The sequence below is a fragment of the Neovison vison genome, chromosome 1 (genome assembly GCF_020171115.1).
Source record: "Neovison vison isolate M4711 chromosome 1, ASM_NN_V1, whole genome shotgun sequence".
Lineage (NCBI taxonomy): Eukaryota > Metazoa > Chordata > Mammalia > Carnivora > Mustelidae > Neogale > Neogale vison.
In genome coordinates, this window is record NC_058091.1 from 241239642 (window position 1) to 241259855 (window position 20214).

The 20214-nt window shown below is 44.0% G+C and overlaps 1 protein-coding gene across 4 annotated transcripts in view; it reads left to right on the plus strand.

The window, feature by feature from the left end:
• The window catches only part of KLHL3 (kelch like family member 3), a 154037-nt gene that overhangs the window by 31845 nt on the left and 101978 nt on the right, over window positions 1-20214 (plus strand). For 3 of the 4 annotated variants that reach the window (XM_044226936.1, XM_044226946.1, XM_044226953.1), the window contains exon 1: window positions 8092-8518. The exons of the other annotated variant lie outside the window; for it this stretch is intronic. In XM_044226936.1, coding sequence (XP_044082871.1) covers window positions 8463-8518 — 56 coding nt within the window. In that variant the 5' untranslated portion in view covers window positions 8092-8462. Of the gene's footprint in view, window positions 1-8091; window positions 8519-20214 lie in introns of those variants that run through there. 4 annotated transcript variants of the gene reach the window in all.

The window sequence follows — 20214 nt, forward strand, 5'->3', positions numbered from 1 at the left end:
CCATACTGTTTGCCATAGTGTCTATACCAATTTACATTCCAACCAACAGTGAATAAGGGTTCCTTTATCTCCACTTTCACCAACCTTTGTTATTTCTTGTCTTTTTGATACTCACCATCCTAACAGGTGTGAGGTGATATCTCACTATGATTTTGATTTGCATTTCCCTGATGATGAGTGATGTTGAGCATCTTTTCATGTACCCTTTGGGCTTTTGTATGCCTTCCTTAGAAAAATCCTTTTCAGATCCTCTGAATCCTCAAATTGGATTGTTAGTTTTTGTGCCATTGAGTTGTATGAATGCCTCCTTATTTTGCTAAAAAGATGATTTACAAATATTTTCTCCCATTCGGTAGGTTGCCTTTTTATTTTGTTGACTGTTTCCTTTGCTGTACAGAAGTATTTTATTATGGTGTAGTCACATTTATTTCTGCTATTGGTGTCAGATTTCTTTTTAAGGTTTTATATATTAGAGAGAGAGAGAGAGAGAGAAAGAGAGAAAGAGCGTGCGCGCACATGTGCGTGTGCAGGGGGAGGGGCAGAGAGGAAGAGAGAGTATCTCAGGCAGACTCCACGCAGAGTCCAGAGCTTGAGGAGGGCTCAATTCCATAACCCTGAGGTCATGACCTGAGCCGAAATCAAGAGTTGGATGTTCGGGGCACCTGGGTGGCTCAGTGGGTTAAAGCCTCTGCCTTCGGCTTGGGTCATGATCCCAGAGTCCTGGGATCGAGCCCCGCATTGGGCTCTGTGCTTAGCGGGGAGCCTGCTTCCCCCTCTCTCTGTCTCTGCCTGCCTCTCTGCCCACTTGTGGTCTCTGTCTATCAAATAAATAAATAAATAAATAAAATAAGAGTTGAACATCCAACTGAGCCATTCAGATGCCTCTGGTGTCAGATTTTAAAAAAATCATTGTCAACACCTGTATCAAGAATCTTACTGCTTATGTTGTCTTCCAGGAGTTTTATTATCTTAGGGGTTATGTTCAAGTTTTTAATCCATTTTGAGTTGATTTTTTGTGTATGGTGTCAGATACTTGTCCAGTTTTATTCTTTTGCATGTGGCTGTCCAGTTTTCTCTACACCATTTATCTAAGGGACTGTCCTTTTTCCCATTCTATATTCTTGACTCTTTGTTCTAAATTGATTGACCATATATGCTTCAGTTTATTTCTAGGCCCTCTGTTCTGTTCTGTTGGTTTATGTGTGTGTTTCTTTTGTTTTTGTTTTTGTTTTTTTTGCCAATACCATATTGTTTTAATTTAATAGCTTTTATAAGATAGTTTGAAATCAGGGAGCATGGTGCTTCCACCTTTGTTCTGTCTCAAGATTACTTTGCCTATCTGGGATAGTTCCAGACACAATTTAGGATCATTTGTTATATTTCTTTGAAAAATGCTATTGGGGGGCGCCTGGGTGGCTCAGTGGGTTAAAGCCTCTGCTTTCAGCTCAGGTCATGATCTCAGGGTCCTGGGATCGAGCCCCGCATGGGGCTCTCTGCTCAGCAGGGAGCCTGCTTCCTCCTCTCTCTCTGCCTGCTTCTCTCCCTACTTATGCTCTCTGTCAAATAAATAAATAAAATCTTTAGAAAAATGCTATTGGAATTTTCACAGGTATTGCATTGAATCTATAGATTACTTCAGGTAGTATGGACATTTTAATGACATTAGTTCTTCTAATCGTGAGCCTAGATATTTTTCCATTTTGTTGTCTTTTTTTAAATTGCTTTTGTTAATATCTTGTGGTTTTCAGTATATAGGCCTTTCACCTCCTTGGTTTAATTTATTTCTAGGTATTTCTTTTTGGATACAGTTGTAAATGGAATAGTTGTTTTTATTTCTCTTTCTGATAGTTCATTATTAGTATATAGAAATGCAATAGATTTTTGTATATTGATTTTCTATCTGCAACTTTACTGAATTTGTTTGTTATAACAGAGGAAGTCTTCCAAATGCATATTATGAGGGCAGAATTACCCTGATACTAAAACCAGACAGGGATACCACAAGAAAATTAGAACATATATGAACATAGATGCAAAAATACTGAACAAAATATTAGGAAACTGAAGTCAACAATACATTAAAAGGATCATACATTGTGATCAAATAGGATTTGTTCCAGTTTGCAAACATAGATCAATATCTGCAAATCAGTCACTGTTAAATCCCACATCAACCAAATGAAGGATAAAAATTACATGATCATCTCAGTAGATGCAGAAAACACATTTGCCAAAATTCAGTGTCCATTTATGATAAAAACTCTCCACGAATTATGTATAGAAGAGATGTACCTAAACATGATAGAGGCCATAAATGCCAAGCCCACAACTAACATCATAATGCGTGGTGAAAAGCTGAAAACTTTTCCTCTAAGATCAGGAAGAAGACAAGGATGTCCACTCTCACCACTTTTATTCAGTATAGTACTGGAAGTCCTTGCCATAGCACTCAGACAAGAAAAAGAAATAAAAGGGATTGAAATTATAAAGGAAGAAGTAAAACTGTCACTATTTGCAGGTGAGATGGAATTATATATAGAAAACTCTAAAGCCTGTCAGTTTTTTGACAAACTGTAAACAAATTCAGGGGTGCCTGGGTGGCTTACTTTGAAAGACTCCGCATATAGACACCCCCCCCCCCCAGCCATTGATTAACTAACTGCTTCTTGGCTTTTCTGTAATCGCTCGCCCTTCCCCTGTTAGACCCCTCCCCCAGTTAATTGTTTAACCACTCCCTTGCCTTTCTGTAACCACTTGGCTTTTAGGGGGTGATACTGGTCTCCTGTTTCAACAGGATACCTTATGCGCATAGTCACATAGGCAAGGGGGTCGCCTAGGTACGTGGGCCTAGTCACGTAGGCAGGATGTTTCTCTGCTGAGTAATAAGGTCCAACTCCCCCTCCTCACTCCCCCTCCCCACCTTTCTCTTCACGCGCCGGGGTCCTTCAAAGCCAATCTACAAACACCGAGTATGCCTTACATTCAAACCAGCCAATAAGAACCTTGTAACTATGTTTCTGCTTCTGTAGGTATGCTTTCGCTTCCCCAAACCCCATAAAAAGGCCCTGAACAAAGGGCTGGCGCGCGAGTCTTCCTAAGACTTGATCGCCCGCAGGTACCTGTGTCAACTCAATAAACCTCGTGCTGTTTGCATCTGATCAGTGGACTCGGCTTGGTTTTTGGGTCCGGGGGTCTCCTCCTGAGAAGGGGTCCATTCCGGGGTGCTTGGAGCCCCGGGGGATCTTTCAACTTAGTTGGTTAAGTGTCCACCTGTGGCTCAGGTCATGATCTTGGGGTCCTGGGATTGAGCCCCACGTCAGGCTCTCTGCTTAGCTGGGAGTCTGCTTCTCCCTTTCACTCTCCCTCTGTGCCCTCTCTCTCAAATAAATAAAATCTTTAAAAAAAATAAACAAATTCAGTAAAATTGCAAGGTATGAAATCCATCTACAAAAATCTCTTGTGTTTCTGTAGGCCTCACATTTAAAACAGGGATAATGGCTCATTCTCATAGGTTTGCTGTGATGATTAAACGAGAAGGGTATCTATAAAGCCTTGAGTGCAGAGTCTAGTCCCAAGTAAATAGTCAGGGTTGGAAGCTGCTATTACTTTTCAAGGCATGTACTCTTAAGTTAAAGGTGATGAGGGACATGAAACACATTGTAAGTTTTAAAGTGAGACGCAAGTGCCATGTATGATTATCCTCTTAAAACTATGCATTCTGGGCGCCTGGGTGGCTCAGTGGGTTAAGCCGCTGCCTTCGGCTCAGGTCATGATCTCAGGGTCCTGGGATCGAGTCCCGCATCGGGCTCTCTGCTCAGCAGGGAGCCTGCTTCCCTCTCTCTCTCTCTCTGCCTGCCTCTCTGCCTACTTGTGATCTCTCTCTGCCAAATAAATAAATAAAATCTTTAAAAAAAAACAAAAACAAAAAAAAACCCACTATGCGTTCTTTGGCCTTCAGAGGAGGAGTCCTGAGGGAAGCCATGTATTCCTTGGGATAAGGTGCTGTTCTGTTTATCTTTTGACTTCTCTGAGCTTCCAAGTTCCTTTTCAGTTTCCACCTGGCTTCCTGGGGCAGCTCAAACAGCTTGAGGGGGAAATCTACTCGTTAGGTAGTCCAGAATCTCAGGGGAGGTTCTGGTGATACAGATGTGGGTGGGCCTTAATTTAGCTCTGGTTTTGCTTAGTTCTTGGTGGCCTCTTGGTAGTGGGGTTCATTGGCGATGTGGACATGGCTCCAGGGGAGGCCTGGGTTCATGTTTCTGGCACAAGGTACCTTGGAAGACTTTCTTCTTGACCTGAGAGCTGAAGACTCATGGAGCTGTAGTTTGGTAACATCAGCATAGGCCATGAAATGAACTGCTGCCAATGGTTCCTGGGCCTTCATTGCAGGCAGCGCTGTCTGCTGAGTCCTCTATGTACTTTTCTTACTGAGACCTCAGGATACTTGAGGGTCAGTACTATTATTGTCTTCTTTTTGCACTTGAGGAAATTGAGACTTAAATAGTGTTTTGCCCAGAGTCATGTTTCTGGTAAGTACATTTGGATCCTGGTCTTTCTCGTTCTGATGGTTTGAGCTCTATTCATTGTTCTAAGTGCATAAGGGTCACCTGTGAAGTTCATTGAAATTCTTGCTTCTTGGGCCCCAATTCTATAGGTTTGAGGGTTTTTTGTTTTGTTTTGTTTTCTGTAGTGTTTTTGTTTCCCCAGATTTATTGAGATATAATTGATGTAAGATAAAATATACCCATTTTAAGTGTCTGATTTGATGAAACAGTAGCTGTGTACAGTCATCTAAGTATCCTTGCGGTCAAGATGTGAAACATTTCCACAACTCTAAGAAGTTTCACTGCCCTTTTTGACCTCCTGACGTGTACAGTTTTAGATGTCTAGGCAGATGGTTCTGATGTGCAGGGAGGTGTAGGGACCACTGTACTGTGTTATAGAGCCTGCAAATGTGAGAAACCGAATGCCTGAAAGAGAGGATGAAAGTGACAAAAAATTTACTTAAAAGAATGGCTGGCTTATCAAAAAGAATGAAATCTTGTCATTTGCAACAATGTGGATGGAACTAGAGGGTATTATGCTAAGCAAAATAAGTCAGTCAGAGAAAGACAACTGTCATATGCTCTCACTCATATGTGGAATTTAAGAAACAAAACAGAGGATCATGGGGGAAGATTGGAAAAAATAAAACAAGATAAATTAGGGAGACAAACCCTAAGAAACTCCTTTTTTTTTTTTTTTAAGATTTTATTTATATGACAGAGATCACATGTAGGCAGAGAGGCAGGCAGAGAGAGAGGGAAGCGGGCTCCCTGCTGAGCAGAGAGCCCAACGTGGGGCTCCATCCCAGGACCCTGGGACCATGACCTGAGCCGAAAGGAGAGGCTTTAACCCACTGAGTCACCCAGGTGCCCCAGAGACTCTTGATCTTAGGAAACAAACTGAGGGTTGCTGGAGGGGAGGGGAGTGGGGGATGGAGTAAACTGAGTGATGGAATGAGCATTGGGTGTTACTTGCAGCTGATGAATCGATGACCTCTACCTCTAAAACCAGTACATTATATGTTAATTACTTGAATTTAAATTTAAAAAAAAAAAAAAAAGGGAAAAGTTGGCTTTACTGTCTCTAGATAAGCTATTCTCTTCTGGCTCCTTGGGGAGAGATGGAGTGTGAAGAATAGAACTTGGTAGACCAAACTGGGTAGACCAGTTAAAAGCAAAAACAAAAGCAAAAACCAGTTTCTTTTCCTAACATGGTTTCTTCCTGAGCCACATAAAGCTGAAGAATTCTATACCAGCTTGGTGTGCATGGCTGGTTGATTGCTTTGGGATGGAGAGTTGGGGCCACTAGGTACTATTGGTAAGCTGTGGAAGAAGCCTTGGGTGTGGGATGGAGGGCTGGGAAGTAGGGGTTAGACACCACTGCTGTCAGTCCAAGGATGGGGCCTCTTCCTTCTCAGACCCCACTTTGCTTCTGTTGATTTTCTTCTGCCGCAAGAATCCAATAGCATCTCTTCATCTGAAGTTCAGTCAGACAAATAAGCCCAAAGCAAATGAGTTCAGACTGTGGCCCAGAGAACATTTGGATAATAAAGTAGAAAATGTAAAATATGGCTCTGAAATTAGAGTGGATGAGGGTGGGAACTTTGTCTGAGGAATCTGCAGACTTGGATTCTTGACTCAACTGTGCCCCTGGTTTTGGTAGGTGACCTTTTCTAAGTGTTCTCTGTTCTGTGTGCCTTCATGGATAGAGTGAGTGGTTAATAAAACGTGTAGGTGGTAGTGGTATGTTTTCAGCACAGACCCTGTAGTGACATCGGTTAGCACAGCAAAAGTAGGTTGAGAAGGAAATGCTATAAAATTTTTATACTGGCTGTCAAATAAAATCTGTATATCCTCAGCCTCAAGTATTTCCTTTTCTGACCTCCTTTTTCTTTTCTCTCTGGTTTGTTAGATGTGACATTTCCCCCCTTTCCTGTATGGTGAAGTGGTGAATGAAGGTGTAAAGTCATAAAAGAGAGACTTATCCTATTCTCATGTCTCTTTTACAAATCAGTCGTCTTCCTGGTGGATGCCTGCACTCTGGCACGGATTCTGGGATTCAGTTTCCTTATTTGTGGTGTTCAGCTTCTCCTGATCCCTGTGATTCACCTCAAGAGGAAATATCTGGAGCAGAGCCACAAGGCTGATTAGAGGAGGAAGGGACGGATGGAGAAAGATACGAGGGGTATTGTTGTGGAGAAGTGGTGATCTGGGGCTGGAGGGTGTAAATAAAATAACCCAGACCTCTTCTCGTTTGAGCGTTTGGGGAGTGCCCCCATCTCAGAGGACCCTGAGTTGTCTGTAGGAGGTGATCATTGAGCATAACATCTTACCGTTTTGAGTTCAGGAGGCTATAAAGATTCAGTGACTCTTAGTTTCTGGCACCTCAGTGTTCCCTCACCCCCCAGTTCGTTCTACTGTTTCAAGGCTTTGTAGCAGTGAAGAAATTTAACAGGTTCAAATTCTAAAAATCATAGATTTCATGATCATCTCTCCTATTTTCACATTATGTTATCCTCCCTGAAGCCCCCTACAAAATATTAGAGGCCAGTAAAAACTACTTCATAAGCATTCCTACAGATGAATAAGAAAAACAGAGCATTTATTCATTTTCAGAATCATGTGATTTTTGGAGCTGAAAGGAACTCTGGACCGATCCTGTGTTAGGGATGAAGGGCTGAGGTTCTGGGTAGGAGGAATACTTGCTGCAAATCACTCAGCTAGCCAGGAGTAGTACACATCCTGAAAATCCCAGGTGTGACATGGATGGTTTGAGAATTGAGATGCTCATGTATGGTTTTTGAGGCATTAAGCAAGCTTCTGAACCCATTTCTATGGCTAACCAATCGACCACCAGGGACTGATGGCTTCAGTTTCCTCTAAGCCTCTTGGCTATGGTTAGGAGACCCAGGCTGGCCTTGTGCCTTCCCAAGATGGTATTTTAGAGTTAAGTAAGTCTAAATCGAGGCTCAGCAGCTGGAGATTACAGGGTATGAGAGATCTCTGGCTGGAGATGAGGGTTCATTCGGAGACTTACTAGTTGGAGCCACAGCTGAAGTTAAAATTTCAGTGCTTTAGGAAGGGATTTTAAGGCCGTGCTATGAAATTTGTGATCTTTCAGTACGGCATAGGGAAATCACTGTGTGCAGTGTTCATTGTCATGGCTTTGCTGCAATCGTCTTTGGCCCCTTGAGGCAAAAGACGGTTTGTTTCAGTTTCACCTCGTCTCCTGTTCTCTTTATGAAATTTCTCTCAGCATTCTCAGTTATATCAGGCTCTTCTCCCCTAACTTCTCTCCATCTGTCAGACTCTCAGAGCTACTGTAGATTTTGTGAGGAGGAATTGGAACGTGAGCTGTGACCTACAAGCCAATTTCCCCAGGTGGATAAACTCCACTACAGGCCACAGAGGGGCCTCCTCATTCCAGTAATCTGGCCAGGCTGACGGACTTGTAGCCTGTGGGGGCTGGGGAGGGGGCGGGGGCCAGTATTTCTTGGGCCGCTAAGGAACTGCCTGAACCTTCGCAGTGCAGGCACAGGAGGCGGGAGCCCCTGGGGTGAGCTCGTCGCATGTGCTGGGGATGCCTGGGCAGATGTGGAGGCAGCTGGAAAGGTGGCACTGCACTTGGATCGCTGGAGCCGCGCCGTTCCTAGGAGACGGAGGAGCAGCAAGCCTGCGGGGGAGGGGGAGCAAGTGGGTTGCTGCTTTTAGCAGCTGAAAGGGCTGCAGGGAGCTCTGGGTAAGACATTTTCTGCTGCTGCTGCTGCTTCTGCGGTAGAAGCTGCTGGGAGTAAGTCAGAGGAAGGAGGATCGAGAGGGAGGAGGCTTCGTTTGCAGCCATGCTGAATCACTGTTGCTGATCAGATCTCCTGTTGGTTGGCGGGGAGAACGGAGAACAGAGCTAGGATCTCCGGGTGCATGCACAGTTCAGCGGCTGCCACCCCAGCTGGGCCTCGCACAATGGACGGGGAAAGGTATGTATGGAATAAGTGTGTGTTGTGGTATGTGTGCGCGCGTGTGAACGTGTGTTTGTGGTGCAGCTACCAGCTTTTAGATCTGCATTGGCGAGGCAGGGTTGGAAGACCTGGACACTGATGGATCCCAGTGGGCGGCAGAGTCACAGGAGGGAGCCCCTTTTTCCAGAGATCTGGCTTCTGCAAAGGCAGGTCTGGGTGTGCTGGGCAGTGGAGCCCCCTGAAAGAAGGGACTTCCTGGCTGGTGTTTGGGGATAGTTTTAGCATGGGCTGAATCAGGATTGCCTTTCTCAGACTGTTTCAAGGAGGCGTTTCCCTTTCTTGGGTACTTTCCAGGGGGTAGTTTTTCTTTGGTGAGGGGTTTCTGATGTCACAGCAGGGTTGGCCTGGCAGGGACAGCTTTCATTTTCACACCAAAGTGCTCAAATCTTAAGCGATCCATGCTCTTGTCTATCCTAAAAGGATGTGTGTGTGTGTGTGTGTGTGTGTGTGTGTGCCTGTATACACACACAAGTTCAAATAAGAAGGAGAGAAACCCATTCAGATGACAGTTGCTCTGAACTGACTCTCATTTTCATTGAAAAGTTTATGAATGATACTGGAATGTATGCTCTAGAGGAACTCTTGCTCTTTCTATCAGGAATTGCTTATGACATAGGAAATCCACCGAAGGGAATTGAAGTACTTCTGTTGAGCTGGATCTAACTAGCAAGAGTTTATTTTCTGGCAGGCACACGCATGTACGTTTTCAACTATTATCCGAGGACCTGATTCTTTGATTTCAGAGGTGCTCAATGCAGTGAGGGGGCGGGTCATTCCTCTGTGCTAAAACGTCTCCTCCTGCCATGTCAGCCTCTTCTTTCTGTGGGTCTGCGGCTGGTGAAGAGCCTGAGGCTTGCCATTTTCCTCGAGGGGGGGGCGGTGATGGCAGGAGGCCTTAGGCAGGGAGGGGTGAGGTGTGGCCCTGCACCACTGAGGGGAGGGCTGCTGCTCTGAGTTGTCGGTTTGATGCAGATGATAACTGGCAGGTGAAATGATAACTGGTGTGCCTAACTCAGCACTGGAGAGGACCTCAGTAAACACTTTCCTTTGCCCATACTGGCTTGACGTCTGCATCTCATGCGGCAGGGAGTTGCCATTAACATCTCTAGACCCTGTTAGAATTAGCGTGGTGGTGGGGTGTCTTCCGGTCTGAAGAGGCCCCAGACACTGCGTTACTTGCTATGACTGCCACAGGATGAGTCTGGGACTTTTAGTGTGAGTGTGCTGCTGATGCAGCTTCTGCTTCCGTGCTGTCTGCAACAGGAGCTTAGATGTTGGACTCCATGGGGCCTACTGGGCAGCAGAGCATCTGAGGGCCTATCTCCTCGGCTGGGTGCAGAGGGGGGTGGTGTCCTCACCTTCTGTTGGTCTGATACCTAGCAGAAGGGCAGGGGTGATGTGAATGGCGCTTTAGGAATTTTGGATCAGGCCGATTTGCTTGACTGGTGGCATGTCAGGCCTGAAAGGTCCTTGTGAGTTGAGCCGCAGCAGATCAAAGTACTGCTTCCTGAGCATTTTGGGGCATCTGCTGTGTTCCTGCCCTCTTTTCAGAAACGTAATGATCCTTTGCCCTCTAGGAGATATCTTGTTCTTCGACACTCTGGTGCCTTTCTGCTGGGATGGCTGATGTCCTGGCCTTAATGACCCCTGAATTTTGTTTTTCCCCTGCCAGAGACAGAGAATAGGCAAGAAATCCAAACTGAGCAGCGTCCAGGGTTCACCACCTCGCCCATCTCAGTACCTTTTGTTCCCAGCTTGCCACGTCAGACACTCACGTCTTCTGAAATCTGGCCCTGTCTGCATTCCCTCTGCTCACCCATAAGCCCCCCCGGCGATGTTTTTGGTCTCTTTTGTAATCATCCGTCCTGTATACTGCTCCATCCAGTCCCAGATCCTTCATTCCCAGAGTTCCTTTTACCTGGAATGCCTTTCCCTTCTTCTTTTCTCAAAGTTATCCATCTAACAAGGCTGTTTTGAAACCCTACTTTGTATTGAAAACCTCAGCTTTTCTAGTTCGAGGTGATGTTCTTCTGAATTCTAGTCTCTCCAGTTTGTAGCCATAGTTGGATACTGAATCATGCCCCCTCCCCCCACCCCCGACATTTTTCTGATTTTGTTTTGTATATCTTTCCAGTCCCCAAACTCAGAGACGGGTCCTGGAGGGTAAGGAGCATGCCTGTACCTCTGCATACTCCTCACTCATTGCTGTGTGCTGCGTGCGGAGTAGGGGCTGCATAATTATTTGGCAATTAGCTGATAACTTTTGCTGGAAAGTCTGATAACTAAGAAGAAAGTTGGTCAGAGAGGAGATTGAAACCTTCGGCCAGTAGGTTCGTCTTTGGCTACTGGCCTTATTATCTCAGCACGGGTCATTGACCTGGTGGAATGCTTTGTAGGCGGAGAACAGGGGAAGCGGCCTTGTTTTACAAGTTCCCTGGGAAACCCAGGGCCCAAGAAGCCGAGTGACTGGCCTAGGATCACATGTCAAACCTCCAGCGACTGGAGGAATCCTGAATCTGTGCTTGGTCCACGCTTAACCTGCTGCAGCTTAATTGGGGCTGTTTTTAAGCATTAACATTTTTTCAGCCAAGGGATTTTTAACGAACAGTTTCTTTCTTTGCCACGAGGGTATGAAAATGACTTCTCCCTTAAATGGCTCTTAATCGAAAGCATGGGATTTAGAGTAACGTAGACGTTGCCGTGAATCTGCTTCGTAAACCGTGTGACCTTGAGTGTGTCCCTTTTTCTTCTCTCTGGTATAAAGGGAGTAGTAACAGTGTCTGTACCTCACCGAACTGGTGTCATGATCAAATGAGGTAATGCCTAGAAAGTACCTAGTAAAATTTTTGTGGCACAGACTGAGTTCTAGGTAAACGGTACTTGTTACCCCTCAGGTTCATCTATTGCCCTGTTGTACCCCATGACTCCTGCTGGGATTCTAACTGAGGCTTATTTTAAGGACTTTCTATATTTACCATCTGAAGCAGACTACGTGGGACTTTTCCCATGAGAGAATTGGGGAGGGTTTGTCAGGCCCATTCTCTTGCTTCTACCTGAGCCATCCATCTCCTCATAGTGAGATACCACACAGGGCTTGGCATTTCCTCTGCCAGGGTTCCCCGACACCTACCTTAATCCTCCTTTTTACAGACATCCTGAGGCATCTGGATGCCTTGGTGGTTCAGAATCACGAACCGGATACGCTTTTGTTCAGCCAGAGTGTCAAGAAGAACCTATGAATTTGCACTCACCTTTGCCGTGTCCCCCAAGCTGTCCTGCTCTCTAAAGAACCTGCTGACGCTAAGACTGCCATCAGCCTTTGTGAAAAATCAGCGGAAGATGGCTCTGCTTTCTGTTTTGTGAAGAAGAAGGGTCTCTGACTCTCAGCCACTCCAGTGATAAATTGTGTGTGTGTGTATCGGTCTGTGTGTTTGTAGAGCAGATAGACAGTGAAAATGGCAGTTGCTCTTGCAATTAAGATTATATTTTCAGTTCTGGAAATCAGCCTTGTGGGCTAAGTAGCCTTATTTATACTCCAGACATGGATGGTGGTTCTAGTTGCACAGCAGCATGAATGAACTTAATGCTGCTGAACCACACACTCAAAAGTGGCGAACGTGGAAAATGTCATGTCAAGTATATTGCCACAATTAAAAAAAATTTTTTTCTAGGGGCGCCTGGCTGGCTCAGTCAGTAGAGCATGCAGCTCTTGATCTTGGGGCTGTGAGTTTGAGCCCCACGTGGCATGTAGAAATTACTTAAAAATAAAATCTTTTTTTTTTTTTTAAGATTTTATTTATTTATTTGGCAGAAAGAAACACAAGCAGGGGGAACAGGATCGGAGGAGGGAGAGGCAGACTCCCTGCTGAGCAGGGAGCCCATAGTGGGGCTTGATCCCAGGACCTGGGATCATGACCTGAGGTGAAGGCAGATGCTTAATTGACTGAGCCACCCAGGCGCCCCTAAAAATAAAATCTTAAAAAAAAGGTTTTTTTTTTTCCAGGCACAGTGTCTGGCATCTCTGCACGATTTGCGGAGAGCAACAATTTTAGGAGGAAGCATCATAAAAAGGGGAAGTTAGTTGTCCATTTTTCTTAAAATTATGGTTTCCTTCACCAGAAGCAATGGGGTGCACCTGCTTGAGAGGATCACCGTGTGTCCAGCACTGTCACATGATTTGGTGGGAGCAATTCTCAGGAGAATGGCTCATTCTTACTAAGGAGAACTTGTTCTGGACTTCAGGAGCTTCAGAGCCAGAAGAGATTTTTTTTCACCCTTGATGAAGTGAAAGATCATATTTCTTGAGGAGACATGACTTAGCTGATGCTCTCTAAATGCTGGGGTTTGCACTCCAGGTAAAATGCTAGCAAGACCCAGAGAAGAGCCAGTATTAAGCCCTCTCGCCTTTCTCTCTTCCATGGTATGTCCTGAAGTCCTCTCCCATCTCTAGTAGTCATGGTTAGAAACTTTTGTAGACATTTTTGGACAGCACTGCTGCCTGAAGCAGATGTGCATTTCAGCCATGATAATTGAAACCAAATTTCCCATTTTGGAAATATTTATTGGTGAAGTAAGATTTGTTTTTGTTTTTAACTGCAAAAAACAAAGTCAGTGAAGCCTCTTGATTTCCCCATACCCAGATTTGGGTTTTCAGGATTTTGCTTGCTAAGTTTTAGATTGTTCAGACAGAGGCAGGCAAGAACATTTTGGGGTAAGTTTTCTAAAGTGAGTGCTTTATTTGATGAAATTTGCCATTGTAGAAGTGACCTAATTCTTTTCAGTGCTGCTTGAACCCTAAAACTAGGTTAGACTGAAAAGAGCATTAATAAGTGATAATGAAAAATAACTTGAACATACTTTATTCTTTGGCTTTTTCCTGTTAAATAAGTTCAGTTGTTCTTAAGCTAGGAATCTGTAACTTTTTATTATCTTTGAGGATTTTCAAACTCTTAGCACAATTCCCCTGGACTTTTCTTTTTAACTTACGAAAGTCTGTCATAGCCTCTGTCAAAACCACATGTAGTGGAAGAGCTCAGCTCTCCTGTTCAATTTGAGTAGAAACTTGGCTCCCAAAATGCCACAGAACAAGGGGTGTTTTTCTCTTAGTCTTCCCCTCTCTTTATCCCATTCTGAGAAGTGTTTCTGTTATGTTTTGCATTTTTACACAGCCCATGTGAGAGACATCACCCCCCGCCCCCAGCCTCGCCCTGGGTTTTGAAGAAACTGCCTATGAATTGGGCTCTTAGGAATGTGATTTAGCAACATATAGATATTCTTTAGCTGGTTTAGCAAGGACCACATAGTAGAAAGGGCAGCAGCTGCTCACCAGTTTGTCGAATCAGGATGGACTTATGTGAGGATTCCAAGTTCACTACCATTAATGATACCAACTCTAATACAGACTGCAGTTTCCCTGCAGTCAGTGGAGGGAAGTAGCGCCATGTCACAGGTCCTGCAGGGTTTAGTCCTTTTCATTTGGCCTGGCTGGGCTGCACAGTGAAGAACCTCAGAGAGTGGGGTGTAAGTAAAGATTGAGCTCGCTCAGCCAGATAGACTGTGGGCATTGTCCCAAGTCAATGAACATTGCTATTAAGGACATAGGCCTTGGAGTTGCATAGACCTGGGTTTGAGTGTTAATTCTCCACTTAGTAATTATGCAGGACTTTGAGACAAGTTTAATCTCAGTGCTTAAGAAGATAATAGGACTTTTTTTTTTTTTTTTTTTTTTTTTTTTTTTATTTATTTGAGAGAGAGAGACAGTGAGAGAGAGAGAATGAGCGAGGAGAAGGTCAGAGAGCGAAGCAGACTCCCCATGGAGCTGGGAGCCTGATGTGGGACTCGATCCCGGGACTCCAGGATCACGCCCTGAGCCGGAGGCAGTCGTTTAACCAACTGCGCCACCCAGGCGTCCCTTTTTTTTTTTTTTTTTTAAATAGATTGTATTAACTTATTTGAGAGAGAGGGAACACAAGCAGGAAGAACAGCAAGCAGAGGAAAGGGAGAAGCAGGCTCCCTGAGGCTCCCTGCAGAGCAGGGAGCCCAGTGTGGGGGTCGATCCCAGGACCCTGGCCTGAGCAAAGGCAGACACTTAACCAACTGAGCCACCCAAGCGCCCCAAGATAAAATGAGAACATGGAGGCTAAGTGCTTTACCATATTATCCGCTTTTGGTAAAAGCTGTTATTAATTGTTAGCCAGGAGCTACAGCTTACAATATACATCTTTCGTGCATCTGTGTGGGCTGTTGCAGAGGCTCAGCCTGATGCTGTGAACAGAGGCAGCATCACTGAAAGAGTATGGAGAATAATAGGGCTTTATAGCGGCCCATGTGTAGGTGGTGGTTCTTGATGACAGGACTGTACCATCGAGTCCTGAATTCTGCTGCCTGGATGTCTTCAAGTGACAGGTCCTTTACTAGCCCAGAGGTGAAAATTCAGATTTGGTCATTTTGGCCTTGAACTTTAGGACTGGGGTAACTGCTAGATCTGTAGTTGGCCCAGAGCCCTGTTGGTACAGAAACCCCATTTCGTCACTGTCCCACTGCTGCCCAGACTTGGAGACGCAGAGTCATGCTGATGAACTCTCCATGAGAACTGAAAGTACAGCAGTCAGAATGGCACCTGATTAATTTGCAGTGAAGACGGCTATTGTAAAGATGTTCCTGAGCACCTGCTACTGCTTCCTTGCTTCCTTCCTGAAAGAAGGAGGACCAAATTGATCAGAGGCTGCATAGTGAGCTAGGGACTGAGTTATGGCATTCAAATGTTTACAGGCTTCAAGCTTTAAAACATGCATCCGACCCGAGGCTGAACCAGGTCAGACCATGATGATTATTAAATCCTTTTTTTCCTAGATAGTGTGTGATGAACTGGATGGGGGGTTTCCTCCATCTGGTTCTTATTTTTCAGTTTCCCTTTCTAAATGATACTTTCTTTGTTGGGGGTTAGCACTTTGACATAGTCTTACTCTGACTCAGAGCTGTTCTGCCTTCTTTAGGTGATGTTGCCTCTCTTTATTCTCTCTTTTGTAGCTTGAACATAATGTGCTTGGACTCTTTTTATGTGGCCCAGTGTCAGCCCACACCCTCTGACCTTCCTTTGGGTTTCTTGAAGACTTAGAGGGAATGCAGTTCCTAATGCTCAGCTCAGCAGCATTTCTCAGTCTCCTCTTTCCCGCACACTCTCTCATACCCTGGATCCTCTGGAGCTTCTCATTTGGCATATCCCCCAAATTCCCTGCACAGTCGGCGGCTTAGAGGCTTTTCCATCTCCTGCCCTGCTACCATGCTTTCTGTAGCAGTGCCCTCTCTTTTCTATTCCTTGCATGAATTTTCCTCAGCAAAGGAAGAGCCTAAGAACTGATACTATAACTACCTACCTTCCTTCCCCTCCCCTTCCCTCCCTCCCTCTCACCCTTCCCCTTCCTTCCTTCCTTCTTCCTTCCTCCCTGCATCCTCTTTATTCCATATCACTAATGCAGGGGACTAGACCAGCTAAGAAAGAACCCCACCCCCTTCTATGGGGGTACAAAGAGGGGAAATTGAGAGGGACAAAGCCATAATTATTTTAATGAGGTGAAGTGAGGAAAGATTGGAATAGTTGGTAGTTACATCTTATTTACTTACCTATCCAATCATTTACTCAGTGATGGTTTATTGAGCACCTGCCATGTGCCAGAGGCTCAGAATACAGAGGAAAATAAGACACCATCCTGGTTGTCATGGAGCTCAAAGTCTAGGGTTGGCGGTGGTATGCTGGAGCCAGCACTCACCATTTATAAGGGCTGCTTATTAAATTGTCAGGAATTTTGTGAGTCATTCTAAGAAGTATAGCCTTTATTAAAAATACATTCTATAACTTAAAAATAAATTATAAACAAGTATAATGAATACCCCAAACTCATCTCTTCCTAGTTATTTTACTATGGTCTATGCCTTTTAAATTATGTCTCTTGTGTCTCTGTGGTAAAAATACTGCATTGTGGTATAATGGTGTGGTGTTACCCATCTCTTTTTCACATGTTCAGTAAGATCATGTTGATAGCTTGAAATCTGCCACGGTGGGAGTATTGACACCATAGAAATTGGCAAATGTTACAAATCAGGGCTCTCTTCCTGGCAACTAACTGTTAAACATGTCCCAGCAACGCACTATGTGGGAGAGACAGAAGAGTAAGAGGTGATTACAGTATTACATGGAGGAAAGCACTGAGTACTGTGGGAACACAGAAGGGAAATTAATCTAGTGGGTAGTGGAGGGTGATAAGGAAGACTTCCAGCAAGAGGCTAAGAATGAGTAGGGTAGGGTAAAGGAGCCTGGTATATTTAGACAGGTGCAAATACTTTAGGAGTATGGTAGCAAGAAGTCTTCAGGGCAATGATAGAGTTCTGAAGGGCCAGGCTAGGTCTCTGAGATTTATTCTTTTTTTTTTCTTTTAATAGACATATAGTGTATTATTAGCCCCAGGGGTACAGGTAGCCTCCCCAATGTCCATAACCCCACCACCCTCTCCCTACCCCCCTACCCCCAGCAACCCTCAGTTTCTTTTATGAGATTAAGAGTTCTGAGATTTATTCTGAACCCAGTGAAGAACCAGTGGGAGGTTTCACATAGAACATCCCTTGCTCACACTGACATTCTGTAGAGGTCACTCTGGAGTCAGGGAGCAGGTTATCTTAGTGAGGCAGGCAAGGGGTCATGATGGCCTGGCTGACTCTGAGAAGGTAATGGATTGGAGATAGATTAAAGGAGCACTTGGGACTGTATGTGAGGGGTGTGAGAGAGAGAGGGAAGAGGTTATCAAGGATGACATCCCAGTTTCTGCCTTGAATAGGTGAGTGGGTGGTTTGTTTTACCTCTGAGTACAAAAAGAAGAGTAGCCTTGAGGATGAGTAGGGAGGGTAGAGAGCCTCATTTTGGATAGGGTGAGTATGAGTTACTGTGCAAAATGTGAGGGATTTAAGGCAGACGTTGGATATGTGGATCTGGATGGTAGAGGACAAGGTGGGCTGGAGAAAAGACTGTAGGAAGTGGTGTGCTGAGAGGACCCAACATTTAGAAATTAGATATTTTTATACCTTCCGTGATTAATATTTTATGTGTATTGACTTATAGTTTAACTCTGAAAACTAACCCCACTTGTACTTTTTAAAATCATTAGCCTTGGAGCCATTGGTTGGGGTAAGTTCTTCCACTCTGCTCTGCCGTCCATCACTTATAAGGACAAGTGCAGGGTTTTCATTATTAGACCATTTTGACAGGCCAGAAAGTGCAGAGAGCAATGCAACAGGAAGAGCAAGCTTTCCTGTTCACTGGTCAGGCTGGAGCTTGTTAGTGCTTCCAAGATGGCCCTATTCCATATATGTGAAATAGAACTAATAATGTCTATCCACTGGGCTTTTAGGAGCTCAAATTAGTTCCTTGTCAAAAACCTTCAGTCATTCTTTAATCAGTACCAAATTACATATTTTTTCTGTTGGCTTTTAAGTTGCTTTACAATTTGAAGACAGCGTTTATAATGACTACTTGTGAAGTCTTTTTGCAATTTCTAGATTTATCCCAGGAATGCAAGTATGGTTTAGTTTTAGAAAATATATTAGTATCATTTACCCCATTAAAAGATTAAAAGTGGAAAGGATGACTGAATGGCCCAGTCAGTTAAGTGTTTGTCTTCAGCTCAGGTTATGATTCGAGGGTCCTGGGATTGAGTTCCACATTGGGTTCCTTGCTCAGTGGGGAGCCTGCTTCTCCATCTGCCTGTTGCTCCTCCTGCTTGAGCGTGTCCTCTCTCTCTCTCTGACAAATAAGGAAAATCTTAAAAAAAAAAGATTAAAAGGAAAAATCCATGTGATCAGGTCATTAGATTCACAGAAATATTTGATAAAATTCAGTATAACTTTATGATTAAAAAGCAATAAAATACAAGGGAATTTTCTTAATTTGATTAAGGTCATCTGTAAAAATCCTACAACAAACATGCACAATGGGGAAACATTAGAAACATCATCTTTAAAATCAGGAAGATGATAAGAGTATTTGTTAGCACACTTTCTGTTCAACATTGTGTGGCCATCCTAGCAGCGCAAAATTTCTTTTTTTTTTTTTTTTAAAGATTTTATTTATTTGACAGAGAGAGAGAAATCACAAATAGGCAGAGAGGCAGGCAGAGAGAGGGGAGAAAGCAGGCTCCCTGCGGAGCAGAGAGCCCGACGTGGGGCTCGATCCCAGGACCCCGGGACCATGACCTGAGCTGAAGGCAGAGGCTTTAACCTACTGAGCCACCCAGGCGCCCCCTTAAAAAAAAAAATAGAGGCCTAAACATTGGAAAGGAGGGGAAAAACCCCCCTCTATATATGCAGGTTAATAGGATTGCTTACATAGAACACCTTATTGACTCTTCAGACAAATAAAGAAATTAAGAACATTTGGTAAGGCGGCTGGATAGTAATTTGCAAAAATCAATTGCATTTTATAAACTGTAACAGTCAGAAAATAGAGTTCAAAAAAGCACCATTGCTATTGTTAAAAAACAACAAAAATCTTAGAGTACTTAATAACTTGAATCAAAAATGCATAAGGTCGTCATAGAAAAATATAAAGGTTTGACATTAAAGAAGATTAAATAAATGGAGAGAGATATTACATGTTCATGGATTGGAAGACATAATATCAGAAAGTATCAGTTCTGTCCTAATTGATCTATAAATTCGGTGTGGTTTCCATCAAAATCCTATGAGTCATTCATAGAACTTAACGAACTGATACTAAAATTTGGATGAAAGAGTAAAGAAACTGGAATAGTGAGGACACATTTGAAGCATAATAATAGGATTGAGGACTTGCCCTGTCAGGTATCAAGCCTTATAATGAAGTTACAGAAATAATGTAGACAGATAAATTGACCAAATGATATAACTTAGAGAGTCTGGAAATAGATCCCTGTATTTGGAACTTTGACATGTGACCTAAGGTGGCATGACAGGTAAGTGGGAAAAGTAAGTATTCCAGGGGAACCCTCCTACACTGTTGGTGGGAATGCAAGCTGGTGTAACCACTCTGGAAAACAGCATGGAGGTTCCTCAAAATGTTGAAAATAGAACTGCCCTATGACCCAGCAATTGCACTACTGGGTATTTACCCTAAAGATACAAACGTAGTAATCCAAAGGGGCACGTGCACCCGAATGTTTATAGCAGCAATGTCCACAATAGCCAAACTATGGAAAGAACCTAGATGTCCATCAACAGATGAATGGATCAAGAAGATGTGGTATATATACACAATGGAATACTATGCAGCCATCAAAAGAAACGAAATCTTGCCATTTGCGACAACATGGCTGGAACTTGAGCGTATCATGCTTAGCGAAATAAGTCAAGCGGAGAAAGACAACTATCATATGATCTCCCTGATATGAGGAAGTAGTGATGCAACATGGGGGCTTAAGTGGGTAGGAGAAGAATCCATGAAACAAGATGGGATAGGGAGGGAGACAAACCATAAGTGACTCTTAATCTCACGAAACAAACTGTGGGTTGCTGGGGGGAGGGGGGTTGGGAGAAGGGGGGTAGGGTTATGGACATTGGGGAGGGTATGTGCTTTTGGGTAAATTGGAAGGGGTGGTGAACCATGAGAGACTATGGACTCTGAAAAACAA